General features: G+C 43.7%; 1 protein-coding gene across 1 annotated transcript in view; it reads right to left on the bottom strand.

The window, feature by feature from the left end:
• Window positions 1–18,681, bottom strand: part of PIGK (phosphatidylinositol glycan anchor biosynthesis class K) — a 100,158-nt gene that overhangs the window by 26,319 nt on the left and 55,158 nt on the right. Inside the window, exon 10 of the mRNA XM_081086537.1 lies at window positions 4,504–4,588. Within this exon, the coding sequence (XP_080942663.1) occupies window positions 4,504–4,588 (85 nt within the window). The remainder of the gene's footprint in view (window positions 1–4,503; window positions 4,589–18,681) is intronic.

Genomic DNA, 18,681 nt, shown 5'->3' with positions numbered 1-18,681 from the left:
TTCCTTTTTTGTATAGTATCCTGTTTCACAAATAAAATATTTTCTCATTTCTTTCTGAAGTGGTGGTGGCAGTGGTTGTGATGATGATGATGATGATGATGATGATGATGATGATGATTTCTTCAGTGGTTGGCATTATCTGTATTTGCTAATTTGCAAATTTCCGTTTGCTTATTTTGATCTTTGTCTTTCATAATGAAGATATTCCCTAAAAGTCTGATGATTCTTGGTTGTATCTTCATAGTTAAGAGAAAATAAAACACTGATGAGGAGACTTTTATGCATTATTAGCAGCACTGTCAACTGCTGGGCTTCTAGTGGGGCAAAACAGAATGAGACATGGCTATTAAACTAGGGTCGTGCAAATGTCAAAATGTGTATTATTTTTCTATTAGGCTAGTGTTTTCAGGGAGGATTCTCCAAGTGTCTGCCAAAATACTTAATCAATTGTTCCAACATCATTTAATGAATAGTCCTTAATTTCTCACTGATCTGTAATGTGACCTTTATCACTGATATAATCCACACACATACTGGGGTTTCCAAGTTAGCTAGGTGATCTATATCAACTAGACAGAGGGGCATTCACATTATTTCCAATTGGTTGTGGTCACAAGTAAGGCTGATATGAATATCATTGTACTACAATTCTTATATATTAGATCTTAATTTATATGTTAGTAGTACATGCTAGATACTCATGAATGGAACCACTGGGTTGAAGAATATATATATTAAATATTGAAAAGGACTAGAGGCCTGGTGCATGAAATTCATGAAGGGGGGGTAGGGGGGTACGGGCATCCCTCAGCCTGGCCTGTACCTTCTCCAATCCAGGACCCCTTGGGGGATGTCCGACTGCCTCTCGCAATCCGAGACCGCTGGCTCCTAACTGCTCGCCTGCCTGCCTGCCTAACTGCCCCTAACCACCTCTGCCTGCCTTTCTGATCACCCCTAACTGCTCCCCTACCAGCCTGATCGCCCCTAACTGCTCCCCTGCTGGCCTGATCACCCCTAACTGACTCTGCCTCACCCGGCACCTGGGACCCAAGATTCCCTCCTCTGGCCGGTCTCAGGCACCCAGGACTCGGGCTTCCCTCCCTCTGTCTGACCGCAGACACCCAGGACCCGGGCCGGCTTTGCCCAGGCTGGACGCAACCACAGGCGCAGGCTTCACCTGGGCCGCAGCCGCAGGCGCCCGGGACTGCGGGGCGGGTGGCTTGTCCCTCTCCCGGGCCGCAGGTACAGCCACTGGCACCCGAGACCACAGGGCGCGTGGCTTGTCCCTCTCCCAGGCCACAGGCGCAGGCGTAGCCACAGGCACCTGGGACCACAGGGCAGGCAGCTTGTCCCTCTCCCGGGCCACAGCCTGGCTGATCCCCATTCCTCTCTTGGGAGCTCAATTGTGCCTGGCTGGTCCCCATTCCTCTCTCCCCAGTGTTGAGTGCCTAAGCAGTTCCAGCGCGAGGGTGTGATGACTATTTACATAATAGCTCTTTATTATATAGGATGTTGCAAGATGCCTTCTAAGAAGATAAAAATAATTGAGATATTTACCCAGGTATACAAGTATCTTATTCCTAACATCCCTGCCAGAAATGGATGATTTTTAACTTTAAAAATATCTTTACTGCAATATAATTCACATACCTTAAGTTCACCCTTTAAGTGTACAACTCAAAGGTTTTAGTATATTCACCAAGCTATGCAATGATCACCATTATCTAGGTTTAGAACATGTTTATCACTCCAAAAGAACAGAAAGTCTGTATCCATTTAGAAGTCAGTCATTTTTTCCCTAACATTAAAAAAAGAAAAACCACACACACAAAACTTGTTTCCATTCCAACTAGAATCAATAATTTGGGAAAAATCATGCTTTTATATTAAGTTCCCCACATCATCAAATAATTTAGTATACCTTTCTGTTTATGAAACATATTATGTTCCCAAGATTATTACATAGGTCCTTTGGTTTACTTATCACATTTACTCCTAAGTATGTTATTGTTCTTTTCATTGTTGTGAAAGAAAATGTTTCCCATTTTCATTCTGTGTGCTTATTGCAAAAAAGAGAAGCTATCAGTTTTACCTATCTTGTATCTGGCTACCTGGTTAATTCTATTGTTTATAACTTGGGTCTCATGGGTTTCCTAGATGAACAATCATATTTGCTAGGACCCCTAAAAAATAGTACACAATTTGGCAATATAAAATAGCAATAAGAAGAATCTTGCCTAAGTCCTGCTAATAAAATGCAGTTTGAGTAACAAGATATTAATTACTTAATTGACCAAGACCCATTTCTCTCCTATTTCTTACGTTGCTCCTCACGTTACAGCTTCCGCCCCTGCTCCTCCTTTCTAGCAGTTTCTAAACTGCTACCAATGAAAGGCCCTGGCGCCTGGCTCCTGGGTAGTGGAAAAAGAAGTGCTCCTGACTCTCAGGGTACCATTAAAAATACCTATCAATCCATTCAGATGCATGCATACATGGTACAAGGAAAGATGCTGAAAGGAATATCAAGAATGTCCAGAAAGGCAATCGAGTAGGAGATAGAAAACGTGAATAAATAGCATTACTTCAAATAGAAATGACACATTTGCTCCAAAATATGAAAAAAGCATGTGTCAAGATTAGAGGAAAATAGTTACTACAGTATAAAAATAGTTTCAAGTAGAGGTTAGATATATGCTATAATAATACTATCATTTACATATGCTACAGATTAAAAAGCTTTTATGGGATTGGCTGAACCTAATTATCACATGCTTTTAGGGGGAGAAGTTGCTGTCAAATAATCCACTTATAAGTGAACTTCTAGCAACATAATTCATGTTTCTTAACAACCACTTGGACAGACAATGGTAACAGTCCCAAAGTTGTAGTATTGACAGTAAAGGGAAGTAGCAAGAGGAATAGATAAGAGTCTGGTTTAACAGTGACCTTTCCTGATTACCCCTTGAGAATAGAAGTAATTTTATTCAATAAAAATAAAAGAAAATGAATCCCTATGATGAAAATTTTTTAAAAAATCAGAATTTTTATTAATTCGAACACTATAGAATTATAACTATACTGTTCATAATTTAGTGCTTAAATTAATACAGCTTTTTATACTGCAAAAATTATGATAAAAGTTCTCATCAGGGTCAAAAATTTTCATCTTTGAATTCATACAGTCTATAATAGCTGTTACATAAACCATAATTTATTGGATCTTTTCTGCTATAAAAATATGACTGACATTTCATCTGATCAACCAACCATCTTAAAGGTTAATTCTTGCTTCCTGTTTCAGATTTTACTGTAGGTGAACTGGTCTGAGCAGCATCTATTTACCTATTCTGAGCAAACCACAAACTGTGTCATTGCACACTCTTACTGTTAAGAACATATTGACTTGCTCCTGCTCTGCTGTTTAATTCATTTATGCTGAGATTCAGGCATGAAGACAGAATTTTAAATGTGACATTTGCAGGCTGTTAGGTCACTTAGGCTCTGACAACTCTAGGGAATTCCTGACATATAAATGAACCTGATTACCAAGCACAGGTAGGCTTCCCCAAAGGGGCAAATTTCTGACCATTTTTTGTAATGTCTCACAGAATTTTAATATGAAATTTTAATGTCAATGTAAAGTTCTCTATAGCCAACATTTTAAAAAGCCTGTTTCTTTTAATACTTTCAAATTGGCACTCTTCTAATCAACCTATATCAGCTAAATAAAAATTCTTATGATTAACAAAGACATATAGAAAGACTTATAATAATAACATTCATTAAAATTCTGAAAATTTCTGACCTCCAAGGGATTTTAATATTTTCTATTATCTACAGATTCTGGAAATTCTGATAAGTCTAAAGGCCATAACTCTTGTCAACAGACTATTTCAAATTCTTAGATTCTAATCCAGCAAGGAAGACTTTAAATGCTGTCAAAATCACAGTACAGAATGTAAGTTTACTTATCACGCTGCCTTTTCTAAAATTACAGTTATGTAGAAGAGATGGGAGGAATTATAATTGGAAATGAAAAAACTGCCCACATGACATCTAAAATTACACTTCCCAAGAGTTGATAATGGGGTGGTATAAAAAAAGTAGGGAAATACTGTTTTCTCATTTTAACTAGTCAAAAAATTACACCAAATTATATTTTTTCAACTCTTTTCCCTTGTCAGTAAGTAATAAGTACTATATACAATGGTTCAAATGAAAGTTTCCCGAATTAAGTCTTATTGTTAAGTAATGCACAAAAGATAATTATGATTTTACCCTGTATTTTATATAAGTAAGAATTCTACTGTTACACAGCAAGCAGCCATTTAATACTGTACTTTAAATGAGACTCCCAAATGTAATAGGTGGAATCTAAACACGGGTAGACGGCCTGGAATGCCTTCAGCAATAGCACATTGATTCTGAAAAACCTAACAAAAGCAATTACTTTTCAGAGATTAAAAAACTTGTTTCTTTAAAAAGAATAAACTGGAAGCAAACCTGGTGTATTATCTGAGCTACTGGAAGTTGTTCAGCATATTTCAGGGGTTCTATTAGTTCTTCATCCATCCAGTCTTCCTTATCTCTGGAAAAAAGGAATTAAAAGACACAAAGTGAAGGTAAATATTATTTTTAAATATGTCAAGTATTTAAATATGTCAAATATAAAATATATTAAAATATAGTTAATATTTTTGAAATAATCAGTATTTCCCAAAAATCTATGAAAAACCACCTAATGGTAATTTTAAAATTATACAAGTATAAATACATTCACATTGCATTTAATTACTATGTAATAAGAGTAGCTAACATCACCTAACAGTCTCAGATCCTGTCTTTCACTCTAAGACTTAAAAATGTCTAAGAACTCTCTGCTTGTAGGGTGTACTTGTTTTCATACTAAAGGCCTTCAAAACCTGTGCTCCAACCATGTTCAAGCCTCATCACTAGCGAGTCCTTCTGTCTGTACAAATCTGTTCTTTCACTCATATCCAACCACTGCCGGCCACACACCAATAGGCCTTGAAGTTCCTAGACTCTGATTTTCTCCACTATTTCTCATTTGGACCAACACCAATTACTTCTTTATTTACTCTTCTTTCAAACATAAGAATTTATTTGGACCCATCTAGGTACAATTTTTACCTCCTTAAAGACAAAAACCATGTCTTATTCTTCTTTGTAGTATATCCAATGTTTACCATATAACAGAAAACAAATATGTGCTGAACGAAAATATGAGTAAAATAAAGACAATAATAACTCTATGACAGATTATTTTGTATGGAAACCTTTTCTTTAATATCTACATTTACAGTAAGATACAAAGTTGACAAAATACATATCTAATGCAGTATAAAATAGTGAAGTGGAGAATAGGAATAAAAACCAAATCTCCCCAAATGAAGAGAATTAGAAAAGGTATTTTAAAGTAACTATTGATCATTTTCAAAATAGCAAATAAACATATTTCAAAACAATAAGACTTCAACATATTTAAATTTCCTTTTACCTTTTTTCTTTGCAAATTACACATCAACTTATCAACTTAAAAATTAAATTTTAAAAATCAAAACCTTGAATTATCTTGAAAAATAATCGAACAAGAGTACACCAAGTCTCTAAGGCTAATGAGAAATCTGGAATCTCTCTCAAGAACCCCTTTGCTGTATATCTGAAACTAACACAGAATTATGTTGAATGTAAATTGTAATTTAAAAAAAAAACTAAAAAAGACAAATAAGGACAAAATTTTGGATATGGTTTCAGAGTTTAAAGAACTTAACTATGTAAAAAATCTGAATATATGTGGCATAATTAGCATAAAGATAATTAATTTGGGGGAACTTCAAAGTCTCACTAATGATGAAAAAATTAGTCTCAAACAATGTTTTATAGAAACAGAACGTAGAGTAATGGCTGCCTGGAGCAAAGGAGGGGAGACTAGGGAGTTATTATTTAACTAGTGGCCCAGTGTACGAATTTGTGCACACTGAAAGGAAATTAGAAGAAATATTTTAATATCGCTATTAGCTCTTTCCCTATAATAGAAATGCCAACCAAATTCACGATCCACAATGACAGATGGAAACACACATGTGTGACTGGCGGCAGTAAGTGCTTTATATGTATCGCACATGTGCAAGTCAACTTAGCTTTTTATAGATATAGAATAAACTTGCTTAATTAGACCTGCTTTCTGATTTAGCCAAATGAAGCACACCAACGTCTCTTTCAGGTCAGCAACACAGCAGTAAATATCAACATGAAGCAGATTATTATTGTAGACCACGCAGGGAGGACAAAGGGTAAAATATTTAACTGCAGCAGTGTTCGACTATATTCTGCGCAGTGAAGAAACCTGAAGTCATTTTCAAGGTCCACCATTTCTTACTTCTTTTCAGTCGGGTCAAGTTTCTAAAATTTCTAAATCTCTGTTTTCTGGCTAATGAAAAGAAAATAGGATTCCACCGAATCTCTACCTACCTACTCCGGGACTCCTGTGAGGATCAAATGAGATGAGGCATGGGAAAACGCTTCACAGACATTTGGTTAAAGTGTGAAATGTTTCCACCTGGCTATAAAGCAAGTCATGTTCCTGGCTGAAGGAACTCCAAGGAGGCTAGTTGCTAGGGAGAGGAAGCTGGCATTGCTACGTGATGTCATTACTCAGTACCCACAGTGACTGTTTCTGGGCTGGACTGGGCTGGGAGCCGCATTTTGCGCGTTGGGGTCTTGGCAACATCGGCTGTGATTTGGTGAGCTGTCGCTCCAGGGTGGTGGCGGGGCCTGTGTCCCACTTAGGGGAAGCCAAGTGTTGCTTTGTGGACGCCAGGTCTGTGGTGCCATTTCTGTGTGTGTGTCATGGCAGCTCCTGCATTGAGCGTCTGTCCCTGGTGGTCAGTGTACATCACAACAACCAATTGGATGGTCAGACACTTAGCATATTAGTCTTTTATATACATAGACTAGAGGCCCGGAGCACAAAATTCATGCACAGGTATGGTCCCTAGGCCTGGCCTGCGATCAGGGCCATCTTCCCCAGCTGCCTGCAGCCGGCCCTACCCGCCGCAAAGGGATCCTCTTTCACCATGGGGTGATTGGTGCCTGACGGCTAGGGGAAGGGACCGAGAAGTCGGCTGTTCCTGCCCGCTTGCCAGCCCCACCCCCGCAGCGGGAGGCCATCAGGCGATCAGAGCCTGTCAGCCAGAGAAATGGACCAAGAGGTGGTCAGTGCACCTCATAGTGACTGGTCCAGCAGTCATTCTGCTGTTAGGGTCAATTTGCATATTATCCTTTTATTATATAGGATAGAGGACTGGTGCATGGGTGACTGGCTGGCCTGACCGGAAGGGGCCCCAGATCGGGGTGGAGGGTCCCCGAGGTGGGAGGGGCCAGCTGGGGCAAGGGGCCGCTGGTGGTTTGGAGGACGGCCATGCTCCCATAAGGGTGGGGGTCCCCGCTGGGGAGTGGGTCCGGTCTGGGAGAGTGGCCGCCAGGGGTTTGCAGGCTGCCCATGCCCCCAATTGGGGTTAGGGTCCCTGTTGGGGAGTGGGGCCAGCCTGGGCTTGGGGCAGCTGAGGGTTTGCAGGCTGGCCACGGCCCAGATTGGAGTGAGGGTCCCCACTGGGGGGTGGGGCTGCCTGGGTGAGGGGCTGCAGGAAGCTTGCAGGCCAGCCATGCCCCTGGTATTGTCAGGAAGGACATCTGGAAAACGTCCGGTCTATCCGGGCTAATTAGCATATTACCCTTTTATTAGTATAGACTAGAGGCCCGGTACACAAAAATTTGTGCACTTGCGGGGGGGGGGGGGGGTCCCTCAGCCCAGCCTGTGCCCTCTCGCAGTCTGGTACCCCTAGGGAGATAACGACCTGCTGGCTTAGGCCTGCTCCCAGGTGGCAGAGGGCAGGCCCAATCCCTAGGTGAAGCCCCTGGTCGGGCTCAGAGCAGGGCCGATTGGGGAGTTGGGGTGCCGCCCCATCATGCACAGAGCAGGGCGGATCGGGAGGTTGCGATGCCACCCTCAGTCACGCTCAGGGTAGGGCCGATTGGGGGGTTGGGGCACCGTCCCGTCACACTCAAGGCAGGGTTGATGGGGAGGTTGCAGCGCCACCGCCTGTCACGCACAGAGCAAGGCCAATCAGGGGGTTGGGGCGCTGCCCCCTGTCACACACAGAGCAGGGCCAACCAGGGGGTTGGGGAGCTCCCCTCTGTCACTCACAGAGTAGGGCCAATAGGGGAGTTGGGGCACCGCCCCTGTCACACACAGAGCAGGGCGGATCAGGGGGTTGGGGTGCCACCACTGTCACACTCAGGGCAGGGCCGATGGGGAGGTTATGGCTCTACCCCATCACACACAGAGCAGGGCCGTGGGGGGAGGGGGGGTTGGGGCGCCGCACCCTGTCACACACAGAGCCGGAGGGCGATCAGGGGGTTGGGGAGCTCCCCCCATCAGGCACAGAGCAGGGCCAATCAGGGTGTTGGGGCGCCTTCCCCTGTCACGAACAGAGCATGGCGGATATGGAGGTTGTGGCCCTGCCCCCGTCACACACAGAGCCGCAGGGCGATCAGGGGGTTTGGGCGCTGCCTCCTGTCACGCTAATCCTGGTGCCGGGAGGCCTTGCGGCTCCACTGATCCCAGTGCTGGGAGGCATATTACCCTTTTACTATATAGGGTAGAGGACTAGTGCACAGGTGGGGGCCAGCTGGTTTGCCCTGAAGGGTGTCCTGGATCAGGGTGGGGGTCCCCACTGGGGTGCCTGGCCAGTCTGGGTGAGGGGCTGAGGGCTGTTTTCAGGCTGGCGGGTGACTGAAGCTCCCAACCGCTCCTTTTTTTCTTTTTTTTTTTTTATTATGGGCCAGCTTTAGCTCTGGCTCCAGCTCTTAGGCCTCCACTGCTGAAAGCAGGTTTCTGGCCTTTGTTTACCTTCTGTATTTGAAAAATGTTGCGATCCTGCTGGCTGAAGCCCGGGACTAAAGAAGGTTTCTGGGGTTTTGTTTAGCTTCTATATTTGGAACAGTTGCTTAGAGTTGCAGCTCAGAGGCGGGCAGCGGCAGACAGGGAATGTTGGAGTCCTCCGTCACTGAAGCAAGCAAGCCTCATGTTCCCTTCCAGCTGCCTGGCTGCCGGCCGCCATCTTGGCTGGCAGTTAATTTGCATATCGCCCTGATTAGCCAATGGGAAGGGTAGCGGTCGTACGCTAATTACCATGTTTCTCTTTTATTAGATAGGATGGTTAGAGTTTCAATATTGAAAGGTTAAAAAAAGTTCTGGAGATGGATGGTGGTGATGTCTACATAATAATGTTAATGTACATAATGCCACTGAAATGTTCACTTAAAATGATTAGAATGATAAATTTTGTTATGTATATGTTATGACTGAATTGTGCCCTCCTAAAATTTGTAAGTTGAAGCCCTAATCTTGAGTACCTCAGAATGTGACTGTATTTGGAGAAAGGGTCTTTAAAGAGGTCATTAAGGTTAAAATGAGTAATTATGGTTGGGCCGAAATCCTATCTAATAAAAGAGAAACATGGTAATTAGCCATACGTCCGCTACCCTTCCCATTGGCTAATCAGGGCGATATGCAAATTAACTGCCAGCCAAGATGGCGGCCGGCAGCCAAGCAGCTGGAAGGGAACATGAGGCTTGCTTGCTTCAGTGACGGAGGACCCCAGCCGGCCCCCACCCGTGCACCAGGCCTCTATCCTATATAGTAAAAGGGTAATATGCCTCCCAGCACTGGGATCAGTGGAGCCGCGAGGCCTCCCGGCACCAGGATCAGCGTGACGGGGGCAGCGACCAAACCCCTTGATTGCCCTGCGGCTCTGTGTGTCACAGGGGGCGGGGCCACAACCTCCCTATCCGCCCTGCTCTGTGCCTGAAAGGGGGGAGCTCCCCAACCACCTGATCACCCTGCGGCTCTGTGTGTGACAGGGTGCGGCACCCCCAACCCCCTGATCGGCCCTGGTCTGTGTGTGACAGGGTGCAGCGCCCCAACCCCATTACCCCCCGCCACGGGCCCTGCTCTGTGTGTGACAGGGTAGAGCCATAACCTCCCCATCGGCCCTGCCCTGAGTGTGAGAGTGGCGACTCCCCAACCCCCTGATCGGCCCTGCTCTGTGGGTGATAGAGGGCGGCGCCCCAACCCCCCCCCCCACAGACACACGGGCCCTGCTCTGTGTGTGATGGGGTAGAGCCATAACCTCCCTATCGGCCCTGCCCTGAGTGTGACAGTGGCGGCGCCTCAACCCCCTGATCCGCTCTGCTCTGTGTGTGACAGGGGGCAGTGCCCCAACTCCCCTATCGGCCCTACTCTGTGAGTGACGGGGGGAGCTCCTCAACCCCCTGATCGGCTCTGCTCTGTGCGTGACAGGGGGGAGCCCCCAACCCCCTGATGGGCCCTGCTCTGTGTGTGACAGAGGGAGCTCCCCAACCCCCTGATTGACCCTGCTCTGTGCGTGACAGGGTACGGAGTCCCAACCCCCTGATGGGCCCTGCTCTGTGAGTCACAGGGGGAGCACCCCAACCCCCTGATTGGCCCTGCTCTGTGCATGACAGGCGGTGGTGCCGCAACCTCCCCATCGACCCTGCCTTGAGTGTGACAGGGGGCGCTGCCCCAACACCCCAATCGGCCCTACCCTGAGCGTGACTGAGGGTGGCATCACAACCTCTCGATCCGCCCTGCTCTGTGCATGACAGGGGGCGGCGCCCCAACTCCCCAATCGGTCCTGCTCTGAGCCTGACCAGGGGCTTCACCTAGGGATTGGGCCTGCCCTCTGCCACCTGGGAGCAGGCCTAAGCCAGCAAGTCGTTATCTCCTGAGGGGTCCCAGGCTGCGAGAGGGCACAGGCCGGGCTGAGGGACCCCCCCACCCCCCCGCAAGTGCACAAATTTTTGTGCACCAGGTCTCTAGTCCAATATAATAGTGTCCTTATATGAAAAGGAGACTAGAACAGAGACAGGTAAAGACCGCATGAAGACACTGGGGTACTAGGCCATCTATAAATCAAGGAGAGGCCTTAGAAGAAACCAGTTCTGCCAACACCCTGATCTTGGATTTCTAGCCTCCAGAATTATGAGGACATAAAACTCTGTTGTTTAAGCTACCATCTGTAGTACTTTGTTATGACAGCCCTAGAAAAGTACTACAGCAAACAAGTCAAACTCATAGCCCACGGGCTGCATGTGGACCACAATGAATATTTTTGCAGCCCAGCCAATATAAACGGTACGTAAGAAACATTTTAATAAAACTTTTGTAACTTAATTTTTACAATACCCTGTTATACATAGTCTATATATATAAAAGCCTAATATGCTAAATGTCGACCATTTGACCATTCGACCATTCACTATGACATGCACTGACTACCAGGGGGCAGACGCTCCGACCAGTAGGTTAGCTTGCTCCTGGGGTCCAGCCGATCTGGGCTGGGTAAGGCAGGCTGGACATGCCTGGAACCCTCCCGCAGTTCCTCCCCAGCCCCGATCTTGCACTGGTGGGGTCCCTCGGCCTGGCCTGCACCCTCTCACAATCCAGGATCCCAACGGGGGATTTCAGAGAGCTGGTTTCAGCCCGAACCCTGCAGGCCAGGCCAAGGGACCCCACTGGTGCATAAATCTGTGCCTCATGCCAGTTTCAGCCTGATCCCCGCAGGCCCAGCTGAGGAACACCCCCCCCCCCAGTGCATGAATCTGTGCACTGGTCCACTAGTTATTTATAACAAACTGCAACATTCGCTAATGATTGATTACCATAATCATGTTGCATTCGTTTCCCTTACGTGCCTTACACGCAGGTGTACCATTTCTCTCCACTAATACTAGCAGCGAATATTTTAGCAGCCGATTGCCATGTCATTAGTCTTGGACTGACTTGTTTGGTGTGCACAACAGAAAATATTTTGCTTTCGGAGGGCAAGAAAAATAGGTTTATTTGTGTTACACTTATTAATTTGTGCAATTATTCAAAGTCCGGTAAGGTAATATTCAAGAAAAAATATTAATTTTTATTAAAATGCTCGATTATTTTATGTTAAATTACTCATTTATTTCAGCCCTTTGTATTCAGCATGTCTCTATCAAAATAAACCTACGTTTCTATAAAAATTGAAGATTTAGTTTTTTGCAGCCCACATAAACTTAAACCTTGTTTATTTGGCCCGCATTAGCTTTTGAGTTTGACATGCGTGTACTACAGTATAGTATATTTTATCACAATAAAATAAAATATTCATTGACAAAAGCAGACATTATTTTAAAACATTTCACAATGTATATTTTAAAAGTCTATCTACATTTTTAGGTATATAAAACACATACCAAGCAACAAATGGAAAATAGATAGAGTATCATCAAAATTTAAGTTTTATGCTTCAAAGGACACTAACAAGAAAGTAAAAAAAAAACAAAACAGGTTTCTAACTCTCTATCTCTCTCCCTTCCTCTCTGTAAAAAATCAATAAAATATATTAAAAAAAAAAAAGAAAAAGCCGAAACCGGTTTGGCTTAGTGGATAGAGCCTGCGGACTGAAAGGTCCCAGGTTCGATTCCGGTCAAGGGCATGTACCTGGGTTGCGCACACATCCCCAGTAGGAGATGTGCAGGAGGCAGCTGATCGATGTTTCTCTCTCATCGATGTTTCTAACTCTCTATCTCTCTCCCTTTCTCTCTGTAAAAAATCAATAAAATATATTTTAAAAAAAAAACAGAAAGAGAGAAAAGTTTTGCAAATCATGTATTTGAAAAAGGATCTGTACCAAGCACATATAAATAATTATTATAACTGCAATAATAAAAAGCTAAATAATCCAATTATAATTTTTTTCTTCCTCATGAAGGATATTTCTAAGTGAAAGTTACATATTTGCTTGTTTCCTTTTTACTGTGTGGTTGGGATGGAGAAGAATAGAATGACTAGCCAGTACAGTTTGGTGCCAGTGCCTTGACTCCTGTTAAGGCACCAGCAGCTTCCATATGTGTCCACTAAAAAAAATAAAGATAAAATCATTGACGTAGTTCTAAGAGTACATACAAGTATGAAAAAGATACTGTTGGTTGTTTATTCCAAAAATCAAAGTAATATGTATAAGGTGAAGTACTTTTCACTCACAAAATTCTGTCAGTATAAAAAATGGATATCTAGCAATTTGAATCACATTTTTTAAATGCCAAGTCGCTGTTATGAAACATTCCGAACATATTTCTATATTTTGTTTGTTGTTGTAGATATGACAATTCACATCTAAACACCTAAGCATGCATCAATCAGATAAATTTGAAAGTTTTCTTAGGAACTGCAGGACATTTTTTAAAAATTATGCAAAGTATAATTCACAAATAATCTTGATTATCACTAGACTTAGGAGTTTCTTACTTATTCAATGTTTCACAATAAATTAATAAAATAAACATAACCAGTGGACATAAGACATTGGGGGATAGGGGAGGCTAGGAGACTGTCTAGGGCGGGGGGATAAAATGGACACATATGTAATACCCTTTGTAATACTTTAAGCAATAAATAAAAAAAAATAAAAAATAAAAAAATAAAAAAATTAATATTATTTCTCATTTTTAATTTCTTAAAAATGTTTGTGCACCATTTTCTTCCTTTATATGTTGCTAGAAGTATGATGCCAAGCTAATATTCTTTCCATTTTAATTATTTTCATTTTAAAATTTATTTTACATTTTAAAATTAGTTATTACATTTTTGGCTTGGAGACTCACGTGATTTTTTTTTTCCTTTTATTTTAAGGCCTAATGCTAAGATAGAGGATATAGCTAAAAGTTAGCTGTTCTAGAACCATTCTCCCACACACATAGGAATATTTCAATATGGAAATTCAGATGTCCTATTTCTAAAAAGTTTTTTCATTATAATTTAAAATATGTTTCTGCTCATTTTTCATTTGTTCTTCCAGTTCAAGTTCTCAAAATAAATATACTGAATTTTCTCTATCACTTTCTCTCTGGTCCTTTTATCTCTCTTATTTCAGGTTCATTTTCTTGACTCTTTTTCATTTCTATTCTTTATGTCTTTTACTGAACTTTTGGTAATATCTATCATCCCTCGGGTACCTTGTAACTTAGTTTTCATTTCTGAAATGAATTTTGTCTTTTTTCATCAATTTTTTTCTAGAGTTCAGTCAGCACCTGTTTCATACATCTTCCTGTTTGTCCATTTCAATAGTGAGTATTGGAGTGTCTGATTTATGGTGTCATTTCATAAAGCAATTGCTAGGTTATTCATGTTTGGGTTTGGTATTTCTGTTTTCCTATTTTTGGGGGGGGGGCAGTTTCTTTCTCTCTCTCCCTCTTTCTCTCTCTCTCTCTCTCTCTCTCTCCCCCCCTCTCTCCCTCCCTCCCTTCCTCCCTCCCTCTCTCTATTTGTACAGATGCTTCCTTCTTTTTCTGTTGAAGATTATTTGTGATTTTTTCCAGGACCAACAATAGCAACTTATTTCATGATGGCAGAAAGAAGGGAGATAAGTTGGCTTGTTAGGTTTCTCAGTTCAAGAGAACCCTTCTTGCCCTGGCCAATGTGGGTCAGTGGTTAGAGTTTCAGCCCAGGTACTGAAGGGTCTCAGGTTCAATTCCCAGTCAAGGGCACATACCTGGGTTGCAGGTTTGCTCCCCACCGCTAGTTGGGACATGTGCAGGAGAAAACCAATCAATGTGTCTCTCTGACATTGATGTTTCTCTCTCCCTGTCTCTCTCATCTTTTCCTCCTCCCTCCTTCCACTCTCTCTGAAAAAGCAATGCGAAAAAAAAATCCTCAGTTGAGGATTAACAAACAACAGTACTCTCCTCTGTGACAATACTAGAGTGCAGTTGCATTAATAAATGGTATTTTTTGTGATGGTGGTGGGAACAATTTGCTTTTTTTTTTTTTTGGCCATTTTATATTATTTCCTTTTAAACTCAACTTCAGCTGCTTCTCTCTTTCCCTTCACCACTGGGCCTCTAAGGATGAACCGCTACCTCCGAAAGGTACCTTCCATTCTCTCAGAATTAGTGCTTTCCCAAGACTGTCACCTAAGGTCCCCCGTACTTTCTAAGCCCCATCTCTCAAGTCCTCAAACCAGGTCCCTGATCAAGTAGTCCAATGCTTACAGTATAATTCAGAAACTGAGAAAGCTACAAATGTCAATTTCAATTTACATATGGCCGCCATCCTTAGGGAACCTGAATTTTCTCTCACAAAATGGTAGTTTTCTTCCTTAAAGCCATTCATCATTGCTTTCATTTCACATTTTGAGTCCCTCCAAAAAGGGAAAACTGTTTGTATTATTTCTTTTCAAGATCCTTCACTAAGAAGATATACTTAAATCCTATCTAATAAAAGAGAAACATGGTAATTGGCGTACGACCGCTACCCTTTCCATTGGCTAATCAGGGCAATATGCAAATTAACAGCCAGCCAAGATGGCGGCCAGCAGCCAGGCAGCTTGAAACTAACATGGGGCTTGCTTGCTTCAGTGACGGAGGACTCCAACGTTCCCCGCCTGCCGCTGCAGGCCTCTGAGCTGCAACTCTAAGCAACTATGTAACAAATATAGAAGCTAAACAAAACCCCAGAAACCTGCTTTAGTCGGCCAGGCTTCAGCCAGAAGGATCGCAACACTGTAAGCAAAGGCCAGAAACCTACTTTCAGCAGCAGAGGCCTAAGAGCTGGAGCCAAGCCTCAAAGCTAAAGCTGGCCCAGAATAAAAAAAAAAAAAAAAAAAAAAAAAAAAAAAAAAAAAAAACAGAAGAAAAGGAGCAGTTGGGAGCTTCAGTCACCCCCAGCTGCAAACAGCCATCATCCCCTCACCCAGGCTGGCCAGGCACCCCAGTGGGGACCCCCACCCTGAAGGATGTGTGACCAGCTGCAAACAGCCATCATCCCCTCACCCAGGCTGGCCAGGCACCCCAGTGGGGACCCCCACCCTGATCCAGGACACCCTTCAGGGCAAACCAGCCGGCACCCACCCATGCACCAGGCCTCTACCCTATATAGTAAAAGGGTAATATGCCTCCCGGCACCGGGATCAGCGTGACAGGGGACAGTGCCCAAACCCCCTGATCGCCCTGCGGCTCTGTGTGTCACAGGGGGCGGGGCCACAACCTCCCTATCCACCCTGCTCTGTTCGTGACAGGAGAAGGCGCCCCAACCCCCTGATCAGCCCTGCTCTGTGCCTGATAGAGGGGAGCTCCCCAAACCTCTGATCGCCCTGCGGCTCTGTGTGTGACAGGGTGTTGCGCCCCAAACCCCTGATCGACCCTGCTCTTTGTGTGACAGGGTGCAGCGCCCCAACCCCCGCCCCCACGGGCCCTGCTCTGTGCGTGACAGGGTACGGAGCTCCAACTCCCCTGATGGGCCCTAACCTGAGAGTGACTTAGGGTGGCATCGCAACCTCCCAATTCGCCCTGCTCTGTGCATGACAGGGGGTGGTGTCCCAACTCCCCAATCGGCCCTGCTCTGAGCCCGACCAGGGGCTGCACCTAGGGAATGGGCCTGCCCTCTGCCACCCAGGAGCAGGCCTAAGCCAGCAGGTCGTTATCTCCCGAGGGGTCCCAGGCTGCGAGAGGGCACAGGCCGGGCTGAGGGACCCTCCTTCCCCCCAAGTGCACAAATTTTTGTGCACCGGGCCTCTAGTATTTTGATAAGGGACCAATTTCTGCATGGAAAAAGCTGAGTATCCTTTTTTTGTACTTTTCTACTTTTAACTGTGTTTTTGTATGAAACAGCAATAAACGAAATGTATTTATACTATGAAAGGATTTTCAATCTAATATACCATCTCAGGTCAAAATGCAATAGAAATATTGTCAAAAATCCTCTGCATAAGTACGTAAAATACTGCTGGCAAAATTCTGAAACCTAGGAAGTTAGTCTTTACAAACCCTCATCTCTTTTGTGTTCTTTTACTTTTATAAATGCCCGGTTTCCTCAAAAATCTTCCTCCTGTGCTATATAAGCACTCCTGAAATTACATTGTGAAATTACTTACTGTGCCCATATCTCAGGCCATCTCTGATTCAGAAACAGGTGAACTTTTTATTCTATATTGCGACAGGGATATTATATTATCATGTGTAAAATGACATAGCTTACTGTGTGCAGAAGGCCAAAACATCTTTTCAAATACTAAACTACATACCCAAAAAAGGAAGAGGAAAACAGAGACACTGTACTGTGCCAAATACAAACTAAAAATTATGATCAATAAATAAGTCAAGACACATAATTTAGTGTAGTTCAAAATCATCAAGAAATTATTTAAACATACCAAAAACAAACACAGGAAGCTAGCCAAAGTTAGTATAACCTCACAAGCATCACAACTCAAAAGAATTATTTAAAACTACATAAAGAAACCAAATTAATTTTATTTAATCTTGTTGGGGGAAAAACAGGATAGAAAAATCTCCACTCCTAAATGGCATTTTTTAAAAATGCCTAAGCATTCATATAAGTGACAACACATATTGTTGTACAAGATATACTTGACAAACCTGGGACCCTATGACATTCTTGAAAGTTTAAAGACACTCTAAGGGAGAAGAGAATTCAATTTTATTGGTCAATAGAGACAAACACAAAATGCTCTTATAATTCCAGACAGGTCCCAAAAGTCACTGAAGATTATTGTAGTGAAGATGTGTTTTATAGCAATGAGACAACAATCTAATGCATCATCTTCCTTGAAATGAGATCTCCTCCTAAACTCACAGCATAACCATTCTTCTAATTATCGATTAAAAACCTGTGAGAGAAGGTATTAAAAGAAAACTCTGAAGAAACAAACGGAAGATGAGCCAGGAGAAAGACATAGTTTGACGCAGACAATAGAAGGTAAGTCCCAAGAGAACTAAGGGTACATTAATTTACAGCCCAGTTGTTGAAACGCACCTAATTTACTGTCAGCTTGCAGTGTGGTATAAAAATGCACGAACTGGTTAAAAAGAATAGCTCCCAAGCAACTCAGTAAAGCAGTTATAACAAAATTCCAGAAAACAAGCTCTAGTTCTCATGAAGGAACTTTAGAAGTAACCTCTTAACTGGTAGAAGTTGTAGTCAGGCTTTCCAAAAGTTCATAATACCAGCTAACTTATATAACATATGGAATTATCTTTGTAGAATCAAAGGCAATCCTATATAATAAAAGGCCAGCAACCATAATGGCTTAACGACCGGAACAACCGATCGACCAGTCACCATGAGGTGCACTGACCACCTCTCAGTCCCTCCCCTCAGCCTGCAGTCTCCGATCACTGGATGATCAATGGGGAACCATTGGGGAACCGGGGTGGTGGTGAGGCGGGACTGGGGACTGGTGAATGGGCGGAAGGCAGAGACCTCTTGGTCCCTCCTCCCGGCCCGCAGGCTCCCATCATGGCGAATGGGGAACCACGGGGAACCAGGGTGGGTGGCGGCGAGGTGAGACTGGGGACTGGCAAGCAGGCGGAAGGCAGACCTCTTGGTCACTCCTCTTGGCCCTCAGGCTCCAATCGCTGGATGGCGAATGGGGAACCGGGTTGAGCAGCAGCAGGGCGGGACTGGGGACTGGCGAGCAGGCAAAAGATGGCCTGATCACAGGCTAGGACTAAGGACCCTACCTGCGCAAGATTTCGTGTGCTGGGCCTCTAGTTCTAAAATAACAATGGTGAGAAGTGGTCCGA

This window comes from Myotis nattereri (genome assembly GCF_964212035.1).
Source record: "Myotis nattereri genome assembly, chromosome: 3".
Lineage (NCBI taxonomy): Eukaryota > Metazoa > Chordata > Mammalia > Chiroptera > Vespertilionidae > Myotis > Myotis nattereri.
The sequence above is the reverse complement of the archived record's forward strand: the minus strand, read 5'-3'. Positions and strand labels throughout refer to the sequence as shown.